Source organism: Rhinatrema bivittatum, unplaced genomic scaffold, assembly GCF_901001135.1.
Source record: "Rhinatrema bivittatum unplaced genomic scaffold, aRhiBiv1.1, whole genome shotgun sequence".
In the NCBI taxonomy this organism is placed as follows: domain Eukaryota; kingdom Metazoa; phylum Chordata; class Amphibia; order Gymnophiona; family Rhinatrematidae; genus Rhinatrema; species Rhinatrema bivittatum.
In genome coordinates, this window is record NW_021820761.1 from 97,968 (window position 1) to 110,119 (window position 12,152).

The 12,152-nt window shown below is 44.2% G+C and overlaps 1 protein-coding gene across 1 annotated transcript in view; it reads left to right on the forward strand.

The window, feature by feature from the left end:
* Positions 1–12,152, forward strand: part of LOC115082090 (myosin-10-like) — a gene marked incomplete at its 5' end in the record, with an annotated part of 159,599 nt that overhangs the window by 95,072 nt on the left and 52,375 nt on the right. Inside the window, 3 exon segments of the mRNA XM_029586357.1 lie at positions 3,473–3,721; positions 10,711–10,923; positions 11,567–11,779. Of these exon segments, the coding sequence (XP_029442217.1) occupies positions 3,473–3,721; positions 10,711–10,923; positions 11,567–11,779 (675 nt within the window).

A 12,152-nucleotide genomic window follows, 5' to 3' on the forward strand; every position in this document is an offset into this window, starting at 1 on the left:
ACGGCAGGGATCCATATTTTCAGACCGGGAGGATCGATTCTGTCTAGTGGCTAGGCTTTTGAGAGGCAATGATTGCAATTTTGCTTTGGGCAAGGAGGCCTTCCACGTCATTGACTTATGTCAGTGTGGAAAGTGTTTGAATCATGGTGTCTGTGGAACAATGTGCAACCTTTGAAGGTGGACGTTCCACAGATTCTGGCCTTTTGCAAAGCGGCTTGGCTAAGGGTTTGGCCTATAGTTCCCTTCAGGTTCAGGTGGCAGCCTTAGGGTCTCTTCGAGAGAGGATGCATGGAAGACTGTTAGTGTCTCATCTGGATGCGGTTTGTTTCCTCAAGGGGCAAACCATCTGTGATCTCTGGTCCTGAAGATTTGTCCAACATGGAATCTTAATATGGTTCTTTAGATGCTGTGTGGTCCCCCCTTTCAACCAGTTAGGAAGACTTCTTTAAAGGACTTAACCCTGAAGGCTGTTTTGGTTGTACAGGGACCCTTGCCTGTGCTTTTCAGAGGAGGGGGTTTTCTTTACATATGGTTCTTTCCTTTTTGGCCTAAGGTGGTTTCTTCCTTTCACCTTAACCAGGTGATTGAGCTACCAGCCTTTCCGAATTTGTCACCGGATGCTCCTATGGCGAGGGAGCTTCACTTATTGAAGATGCAGCAAATTCTTTTATGATATCTTAAAGTGACAAATGTCTTTCAATCTGTTTGTACTTCAGTGGATCAAAGAAGGGAAATAAGGCTTCCAAGAGCACTATTGCACGATGGTTAAAAGAGGCAATAGCTTTGGCTTACATCTGTAAGGGCCGGTTGGTGCCAGAGGTGTTGAGAGCGCATTCCACTAGGGCGCAGGCAAGCTCATGGGCGGCGTGTCATCTGCTTTCTACGCAGGAGATTTGTCGTGCAGCAATGTGGTCTTCTCTTCACACTTTTACCAAACATTACCGCTTGGATGTGCAGGTGCTGGAGGAGGCGTCTTTTGGGGAAAGTGTGTTGCGCACGGGTCTTTTGGGGTCCCACCCAGAGTAGAGGGGCTTGGGTATATCCCACTTGTCTGGACTGATCCGGGGTACAAACAGGAAAGGAAATTTGGTTCGTACCTGCTAATTTTTGTTCCTGAAGTACCACGGATCAGAGACCCATCCCCATTTTGCGAAAGACTTCCTCACTTCTGGATGTTACTGAGCTGATATGTAATATGTTTGGATTAATGAGAGATGTACATAGTTTAGTATGTGCTTTGTGTTAAATCAAGGAGGCCAACTTAAGGCTCTGTTTGCCCAAGCTTTATTGGGGTTTAAGTTACACATCTTGGCTTGGGTATAGGTCAGTACTGAGGGGACTGCAGGTGGCACTCTCAGTTGTGTAGGAGTGCCTCAAAGCTTTATTCTCTGCCTCCATCTGCTGGTAAGGATGCATAAACCCACTTGTCTGGACTGATCCATGGTACTTCAGGAACAAAAATTAGCAGGTAAGTACCAATTTTCCTGTCCAGTTGCAATCATGTTATAGAGCAAAAGAATCCAATAAACTAGTTCAATCCATATCCAGTTTATTTGTTATGCTAAGATAATCATTGAAATTCATATTGGCATGTCCTCTTCCAGGATTTCAGTTAAATTTAGATGCTATGCAAAGAAATGTCCAGCTTCACACTTCTCTCCCCTGTTGATCTTTCCTTGCTAGAGGAAAATATTCCTTTGTAATAGGAGATACAATCTCTGCAAGAATTTCCAGAAAGTATCTACTGAGTATTCCTTCAGGGGGTTACCATTGCAGATTGAACAATTTATTCCTCATCAAAACAGCTTTTCTGATTTTACAAAGCCTCCACTTCTGATGCACTGTTATTTTATTCTTAAGACAGCTTTGCAGTTTTGTATTCCCACAATCTGCTGGTTTAAATTATCCAGTTTGTTCCCTCTTCCACCTAAGTACTTATTTCATTGGACCTAAACTTGTAATTCATCAGTTATACCAAGTACTCTGTCCATCCTATGTGAAAGTGACTATTCCATGGAGGTAATGGCAGCCTAGAGAATCCAGGGACACCACCTGAAATTGTTAGATCACTCTTTAGTTCTCCTGCCTCCTCTTCAGTTTACTTGTCCATGATCACACATGAGTCCAGTGCTGCCATCAATAGTCTCTGGATTTCTTCCTCTCAACCAGTGACTTTGTTGTAACTCAACTTGATCGAACCACTAACGGATCTGGGTCCAATTCTGACACCCTATTACTCCCACAGCAAATGAAGAGCTACCAGAACAGACGTCCACCACCAGTTGGGCATTAAATGTTCTTCACCCACAACTGCATTGGCATTCAAATGTGTAACTCCATGCAGCATCACTGAGCTGTTATAAAGTTCAGGATTTATTGAAATCGCCATCTCACCACTGGCAAATACTCTGCCATCAAGCCTAGATCCCAATTGTTCACCCTCCAAAGACCAGGCAATGAAACTGTTGAGTCACCTGAGTTAAAAGGAGATTAGTTATGCACTTTAGGTAAGCCCAGTGTTTCCCCTTACACTTACCCATAACTATAAAAAGTATGGAGAGAACCAAGCACTCATAATTGAGCTCCTTCTAACAGACTACCAACAACTTGATGCCTTCTTGGATCTCCCTAGGCAAAGAGAATTTCAGAAACTTGCCAGACAGGCAAAAACTTTTAGAACTACATTTTAAAAAAAAGTCTGGGAAGCCATACCATTAGATGACCAGGCTGGGGTTTAAAAGGGGCATCCGAAAAGGATAAGGCAGTAACAGAAAAACTAAGTTAGTTCTGATCTTCAGTGATGATATTTAACTTAATGAAGGTATAGAAAAGATTTTAAATAAATAAATAGGGAGATACCCTCATTGGAACTTCTTTGTAGATTCAGAGGAAATGAAAAGGGTGCTATAGAAAATTTTCAGGCGAAATAGTAGAAAACCACCAGGGCCTGATGGTATTTGCTGTAGAGTTCTGAAGGAATTCAAATGTGAAATACCAAGTCTACTACTGTGCTACTTAATATTTCTGTAACTTTACTAGGAATTCCCAGATACGTAGAACACAATCTAGTTTGGAGAGACAAACAAGGCAAATAATTTTCTAGAAATCACTTAACTATTACAGGAAAACATGATTAACTTCAGAGGACCAAGATCAGGAATTCACAATCATGACTGGCCCAGAAAAAGAACTAAATAAAGCAAAGGCCCGAGTTGATATTAACATTACCCAAATAGCAACTAGACTAGAGGGAAAAGCTGCAGGAAGCCACTGACACAGAATGCTAGAGGTCTAATGTCCACTGGTCTGATCCAATATGGTACATCATATGTTCTTATTTTAAATGAATTTATTTTTTAGTTAATCCATAGTATGAGAAGTGTTTAAAAGCTATTATCCCTTGTATTGTGTTCTGGTTTGTTCTCTTAGAAGCTAACATCTAATCCTGTTTATTTTTTAACGTACATTACAGCTACTTGATTCCAAGAAGAAAGTGGATGATGATGTGGGGACGATTGAAGGGCTGGAGGAGGCCAAGAAGAAATTGCTGAAGGATATGGAAGTTATGAACCAGAAACTAGAGGAGAAGGCCTTGGCCTATGACAAGCTTGAAAAGACAAAGAACCGCTTGCAGCAAGAACTGGATGACCTAATGGTGGATCTAGATCACCAGCGCCAAATTGTCTCAAACCTGGAGAAGAAGCAGAAGAAATTTGATCAGGTATTTTAAGACAGGATTTCCCCTCCCCTTCCCATATTAAGACTATTTTCATTTTTTATTACAAAGTCCCTAGTTAGGTAAAATATTCTGCAGAGTATTCAGTGGGTAGAAGGAAGCAACCTCGGTCCTACAACGAACATAACTTGCTTGACTGATCTATTCTTGTAAGGGTTACTTTCTGAAATATCAAACTTTTCACCGTCCTTTTCAAGTTTTCGTATAAATTCACCGATCATGGGTCCCTCTCGGTTCTTTCTAGTTTCCCCAGTTAGGTTTATCGGCAGTTCAATAAGTCTCTCTTCACTTCCGTTCCCCTTCCCATGGCAGCGGTACCTCGGTGCCTGCCTCAACCGCCCACCGTGAGTCTTTTGTTTTTACCCTTTTTCTTTTATTCGTCATGGCCTTGACCGGTTTCCATTGGTGCCCCCAGTGTCTGAGGACTATGTCCATCACGGACCCTCACAAGGTGTGTGTTCTCTGCCTGGGGGCATTGCACGATGTCCGGGGTTGCAGCATGTGCACCCAGATGACCCCTAAGGACATCATGTTCGGCTCAGTAAGGTGGAGAAAATCTTTGCGTCAAAGTCCGAGGCATTGGAACCAATGGACCTGGGAGCCGCAACAATAAACAGAGTCATCAGCAGGGCCATCTGCTCTGTCGACACTGTCGGCGGATAGGGGCCCCGGGGATCGGACACTGTCTGTCTCTTCCAAGTCGAGGATGGGTTCATCGTCATTGACATCTGCACTGGGGAAAGACCGGGCCAAGCATCATGGGAAGCCAAGGAAGCATTGGCATCGGTATCGGTCTCCCTCAAAGCAAGGTGCTGGGCTCAGGAAGGTGCTGGCTCCTGCTGTGATGCACCAAGAAGTGTCCAACTTCCATCGATGCCAGGGGTCCACATCGATCTCCACCTGTCCCTGTGCCAGTTGCTGATCCACCTCGTGGCTCTGAGGAAGATCTGGCCACCCCTCGTGCCTCTGTCTGTTTTGGCATCAGCAACTTTCAAGGAGGAGTTGGAGCACAGGGTCCAGCAGGCATTGCAGGGCATCGAACCGCTCGCTCTGCTGGACCCGCTGTTGGAACAGCTCAACGGTGCTTATTGATGTGTTACCAACCCAGTTGGTGTTGGTTCCTGATAATCCATTGATGCCTGGCGGGCCACTGATGATTCCCTCAACCAAATACGATGCTTGTTGCCAGTTCCTCCAAGGAGGAAGCACCAAGACCTGCAGTCACCCGTCCAGCTTTGCCAGGGCGGCACCAGTGCCACTGATGCCCATACCTCTGGACAAAGGCCAAGCACCCAGGGGCCCCATCCCCTGTAGACTACGGTGAAGATGAGGCCCTGTATAAATCCTGGGGGGATGAAACTGCAGACTTAGACTCGGAGGGTCTCCCTTTGGAACTGTCTCCTCCAGAGGACCTGACCTTCACAAATCTTGTATGGGAAATGGCGGAGGCCATCTCTTTTCAGTTAATGATTGAGGAGGATGCCAGGCATGAGATGTTAGATATCCTCCAGTTTGTGGAGGCCCCTAAAGAGATCCTGGCGGTCCCTGTGCACAAGAGCTTTAGGGAGTTGCTGCTGAGAATATGGGAGTGCCCCCTCACACTACCTCCAGTTAACAGGAAGGCGGATGGGGTTTACCTCATCCAACAGGTTACTGGATTCGAGAAGCGTCAACTGTCACACCAATTGATAGTGGTCGAATCCACTCTCAAGAAGGCCAAGCACTCTTGGACCCATCCCTCAGCGCCCCCGGGCAAGGATCATAGAGCAGTGGATGCTTTTGGAAGAAAAGTGTTCCAAGGGGTCATGCTTATTGCCCGCATTGCCTCTTACCCGCTCTACATGAGCCAATACTCTCGCAACCTCTGAAAGCAGGTGCAAGAGGTGGCCAAGCAACTGCTTGAGCAGCAGCAAGACCCCCCTCGTCACTGGTGCGACAAGGTCTGGAGTGTGGAAAACACAAGGTTTGTTCTATCTGCAATGTTTTTGAGATAGCAGTGAGAGTCTCTGCAGCAGGAATCTGTGCCCGCAGAATGGTTTGTCTGTGGGCCTCTGATCTCCGACCAGAGGTACAGAAAAGACTTGCTGATCTGCTGTGCACAGGAGAGAATCTCTTTGGGGGTAAGATGAGGGGGACAGTGGCCCAATTGCGGGATCACCATGAGACCCTCCAACAGCTGTCTGCCAGCACTTCAGACCCGCCCTAATCAGCTAGGAGGTCTGAAAGGCAGGGTCAGAGGAAGTCTTTCTACTGCCAGAGGAAGTACTGTCCTCCGGCCCCTCATTCCTGTTCGCAGAGGGTGAGCTCACAGGACTGTTCCAGGCAACAGAGCTCCCAAGCCCCAGCTGGTTCCCCAGCCAAATCCTGGGATAGGGATTTGACTGGATCATACGGAGTATAAGCCAGCGAAATGCACCCGATATGCTGAACCCCCCCGATATGCTGAACCCCCCCAGTCGGGGGCAGGCTACGGTTCTTTGCAGATTGGTGACCCAGTATAACATTGGACCAGGGGGTCTTGTCCATTGTCTGTTAAAGGTACCAATTAAACCCATTGGGTGTTCCGACAAATTTCCCCCGTACCTGTTTTGGAGGCCAATAGCATATCAGGAGGTACAATGTTTTGGGGCTCTGTGCCCTCTTAACAGCCAGAGCGGTCAAGCCTGTCACACCAGGACAAAGAGGGCAGGGATTCTACTCCCGCTACTTCCTGTTTCCAAAGAGAACAGGGGGACACCGTCCCATCCTAGACCCTAAGGGCTTTGAACAGGTTTCTCAAAAAATAAAGGTTCGATGGTTTCCCTAGGCACCCTGATTCCCCTCCTGAAAAAAGGGGACTAGCTATTATCCCTTGATTTAAAGGATTCATACGCTCACATCGAGATCTTCCTGGTCACAGGAAGTATCTTAGATTTGTGGTGGGAAAACAGCACTTCCAGTACAGATTGTTGCCATTCGGACTAGTGTCAGCCCCATGTGTCTTTACAAACTGTCTGGCCATGGTGGGGGAGCACCTCTGCAGACTGGGAGTGCATGTTTTCCTTTACTTGGACGTTTGGCTAATCAAGAGCACCTCCCAGGCCGGGGAGTTCGGTTCTTGCTTGACCATCCAGGTGTTGGAGTCACTAGGATTTGTCAACTACCTGTCACCTTAATTGGACTTCATAGGAGCCCTGCTAGACACATCTCAGGCAAAAGCCTTCCTGCCCTGATCCAGGGTGATCACCTTGGCGTCCATAGTGGCAGGGATCCAACAGAGCGAGCAAGTTTCAGCTCCGCACATGTTGAGGCTGTTGGGCCACATGGCCGCAGCTGTCCATGTCGCTCCCTTGGCACGTTTACACATGCGCAGAGCCCAATGGACCTTGAGGTTGCAGTGGCGCCAGGTCACGCAGAGCCTCCGGGCTTGCATCTGAGTCACTCCACCTCTTCGGGAATCCTTGTCCTGGTGGCGGGCGCTCTTGAGCTTGGAAAGGTGCAGCTGCAAAGGTTGTGTTCAAAAGGCATGGACATTGTTTAAAAATACAATCCTTGACGCACAGTCCAGATGTATTCCACACATTAAGAAAGGTGGAAGGAAGACAAAATGATTACCAGCATGGTTAAAAGGTGAGGTGAAAGAGGCTATTTTAGCCAAAAAAAAATCCTTCCAAAATTGGAAGAAGGATCCATCTGAAGAAAATAGGATAAAGCATAAGCACTGTCAAGTTAAGTGTAAAACATTGATAAGGCAGTTGAAGAGTGAATTTGAAGTGAAGTTGGCCATAGAGGCAAAAACTCATTAGATGACAGAGGGGTTAAAGGGGCTCTTAGGGAAGATAAGGCCATAGGAGAGAGACTAAATGAATTCTTTGCTTCCATGTTTACTAATGAGGATGTTGGGGAGATACCAGTTCCAGAAATGGTTTTCAAGGGTGATGAGTCAGACGAACTGAACCAAATCACTGTGAACCTGGAAGATGTAGTAGGCCAGATTGACAAACTAAAGAGTAGCAAATCACCTGAACCTGATGGTATGCATCCTAGGGTACTGAAGGAACTCAAAAATGAAATTTCTGATCTGTTAAAATTTGTAACCTATCATTAAAATCATCCATTTTACCTGAAGACTTGGAGGGTGGCCAATGTAACCCCAATTTTTAAAAAGGGCTCCAGGGGCGATCCGGGAAACTATAGACCAGTGAGCCTGACTTCAGTGCCAGGAAAAATAGTGGAAACTATTCTAAAGATCAAAATCGTAGAGCATATAGAAAGACATGGTTTAATGGAACATAGTTAACATGGATTTACTCAAGGGAAGTCTTGCCTAACAAATCTGCTTCAATTTTTTGAAGGGGTTAATAAACGTGGATAAAGGTGAACCAGTAGATGTGTATTTGGATTTTCAGAAGACGTTTGACAAAGTCCCTCATGAGAGGCTTCTAAGAAAATTAGTCATGGGAAAGGAGGCAATGTCCTTTCGTGGATTACAAACTGGTTAAAAGACAGGAAACAGAGTAAGATTAAATGGTCAATTTTCTCAGTGGAAAAGGGTAAACAATGGAGTGCCTCAAGGATCTGTAGTTGGCCTGGTACTTTTCAATATATTTATAAATGATCTGGAAAAGAATATGGCGAGTGAGGTTATCAAATTTGCAGATACAAAATTATTCAGAGTAGTTAAATCACAAGCGGATTGTGATATATTACAGGAGGACCTTGCAAGACTGGAATATTGGGCATCCAAATGGCAGATAAAATTTAATGTGGACAAGTAAAAGGTGTTGCATGTAAGGAAAAATAACCCTTGCTGTAGTTACACAATGTTAGGTTCCATATAGGGAGCTACCACCCAGGAAAAAGATCTAGGCAGCACAGTGGATAATACTTTGAAATAGTCAGCTCAGTGTGCTGCAGCAGTCAAAAAAGCAAACAGAATGTTAGGAATTATTAGGAAGGGAATGGTTAATAAAACGGAAAATGTCAAAATGCCTCTGTATCGCTCCATGGTGAAACCGCACCTTGAATACTGTGTACAATTCTGGTCACCGCATCTCAAAAAAGATATAGTTGTGATGGAGAAGGTACAGAGAAGGGCAACCAAAATGATAGAGGGGGTGGAACAGCTCCCTATGAGGAAACGCTGAAGAGGTTAAGACTGTTCAGCTTGGAGAAGAGATGACTGAGGGGAGGATATGATTGAAGTCTTTAAGATCATGAGAGGTCTTGAATGAGTAGATGTGAATCAGTTATTTACACTTTCGGATAATAGAAGTACTATGGGCATTCCATGAAGTTAGCAAGTAGCACATTTAAGACTAATCGGAGAAAATTATTTTTCACTCAACGCTCAATTAAACTCTGGAATTTGTTGCCAGAGGATGTGGTTAGTGCAGTTAGTGTAGCTGGATTCCAAAAAGGTTTGGATAAGTTCTTGGAGGAGAAGTCCATTAACTGCTATTAATCAAGTTTACTTAAGGAATAGCCACTGCTATTAATTGCATCAGTAGCATGGGGTCGTCTTGGTGTTTGGGTACTTGCCAGGTTCTTGTGGCCTGGTTTGGCCTCTGTTGGAAACAGGATGCTGGGCTTGATGGACCCTTGGTCTGATCCAGCATGGCACTTTCTTATGTTCTTACCACCATGCAAAAGTTAAACCTTTTCTATACAGCCTTTAGTTATCAGGTTCATGCGGGGCTTATGATAGTTGAAACTTCCCATTAGGGCCTCAGTTTGATACTCACCCTGTTGATGAAAGTTCCCTTTGACCTGGAAGATCATATTTTTGATAGTCATTTCAGCTCAAGTCTGTGAATTCTTGGCCATAGTGATTTCTCTCCCTGATACCATGGTTTTGTTTTTGTTTGTTTTTTTTTAAATACGGAGGTGCTAATTACACATCCTAAGCTTGCCTAAGGCAGTATAGGACTTCCATCTTAACTAATCATCCTTCTGACATTTTTTCCCTAGGCCATATGTCTACAAGGATAAACTAGCCTTGTATAGTGGATGGTAAAAAAGCTTTAGCTTTTTATCTGAAGCTCTAATTGTTTCTTTGGACCCCGAAAAACCTGGAACTACAATTACCAAGTGTACCCTTTCAAACTGAATAGCAGTTGCATCTTTTATGCCCAGGCAAGTTTGACTCTATAAGGGCATGTTAGGGCTATGGCAGCGTTGGTATCTCCTCTATGGAGATCAGCCTTCATAGAGGAGATTTGCAAGGCTGCAACGTGGAATTCAGCCAGTGCAAAGTAGGTTTGGTGAGTCTGAGGTTTCAAATCCAGCTTATCTCCCCCCCCCCCCCCTCCCCCCAAGGGCATGTTGGTTCTTGGCTGCTTTTTAAGAGAGAAAATAAAATGGCTTGTTACCATAAAAACAAAAAACATTGTCCATTGGCACTGGGTTGGTTTTTTTTTGTCTGAATATATTTTTTTTTTCCCCACTTTTTTGGATGAAGGAAGCCTGTAGCTAAGGATTCCCCACCTGTGAGGAATTCACATACTGCTTGTTCTTGGAGAAAGTGAAAGCTGCTTACCTGCAATGGGTGTTCTTAGAGGACAGCAGGATGTGTCCTCAGAACCTGCCTTCCTCTCCTTGGAATTGAATCCTATATATTAGCTATTTTAAGAACTGAAGGGGCCCTGTAAGACACCCATGATGCAGGATGGTGCACACATGATCAGAGTATGCTAAAAGCTTCTAGAGGTTTTGAAAAAAATCTTCATTAGCTAGGTTCCATCAGATTACTTCACCCACTTGTGAGAACTTATATCTTGCTGTCCTTAGGGAAAATCTGTTAAAATTAAGCAACTTTCATTTTAGTGTCTACTCAATATAGTGAAGTTGGCTAGTACAACATAGTGTCAGATATTGTATGTCCTATATTTATAAATATATGCTCATATGCATCTGAGGCCTCCTTGTGCTCTTGAATATTTGGAGGAGGTATTTATTAAGCTATCATTAAAGGTTTGTTTTACTGATACCTTCAGATGCTGGCAGAAGAGAAGAACATTTCTGCACGCTATGCTGACGAGCGAGACCGTGCAGAAGCAGAGGCCAGAGAAAAAGAGACCAAAAGTTTATCTCTGGCTCGAGCACTGGAAGAAGCCTTGGAAGCTAGGGATGAGTTTGAGAGGCTGAATAAACAGCTACGTACAGAAATGGAGGACTTGATGAGTTCCAAAGATGACGTGGGCAAGAATGTAAGTGCCATATGCTTCTGTGATTACATTGACTACCTGAAATGAGACATGGATATTCCAGGTTTCATGTGCTTTGTAAAGAGGTAAAACAGCATATGTAACCTGAGATCTTGCAGCTAATAATAAAGCCATGGCTAAGTACATATACAATTCAGGTCTTAAAATGTGCCTTGAGAACATGATGACTGCAGTTTGCTGCCTGAATTGCTTGCCAGAGGTTCTGAGCTCACGACTTCTGTCTGTGTATTATGGAGTTTGATCATATCCTCTCCAAGGGAAGGATGGTCCGTGCCACCCTTCCTATGATCAGTGATTTTGAATGGTAATGGAGGGTTAACATCTGAGGAGGCTTCCTGGCTCAGCAGCCCTGTCAAATTATAGTTGCAGCAGAGTCTCTTGGAGGAGAGGAGAGAACAGTTATGGGGAGTGAGGAGAGGCGATAATCTAATTACATAAATTCGACTTTTACAAAGCTAATCTGGATAAAGCCTACAAGCAAGTATTCTGATACATAATGCTGTACTTGTTATTTCTATAGTAAAAATGCATACAACCAAAACCAGAGCATTGTCAAAAGAATGTCTAATTCATCTTTTTATAACTATATGCTGTTTGTTCTCAACTATTATACTGAAATTCCAAGGTCCATGAACTGGAGAAATCAAAACGAACCTTGGAGCAGCAGGTGGAAGAGATGAGGACTCAACTGGAGGAGTTGGAGGATGAACTTCAAGCCACAGAAGATGCCAAGCTTCGCCTGGAGGTGAACATGCAGGCCATGAAGGCTCAGTTCGACAGAGACCTGCAGGCCAGAGATGAGCAAAATGAAGAAAAAAAGAGGATGTTGGTAAAACAGGTATGTCCAAATTCCATCTTCTGCCAAACCCTTGTACTCTGTGCTATTGTGCTATTTTAAAAAACTATTCACACTAAAGATTAATAAATAGTTGTATATTTTTCTGTGGGCAAGGTAAGCAACTTAGCTTTTAGCAGTATTTGAATGTAAAGGAACTGGATCCCCTCTGGCAGATTTTTACTGCATGAGCTATGAATAACTGTCATATGTGATGGGAACTAAAAATCACATTTTTCTGCTAGAATAAAGATGCCTTCTCTTTCCTAACCTAAAAAAACTTCAAGAATATTTGAAATACAGTACTGTGCAAGGTCTTTTGTAGATTGGGCACAAATTTTGGTGCCAAGAACAGTGACAAATTTTGCACGCAGCA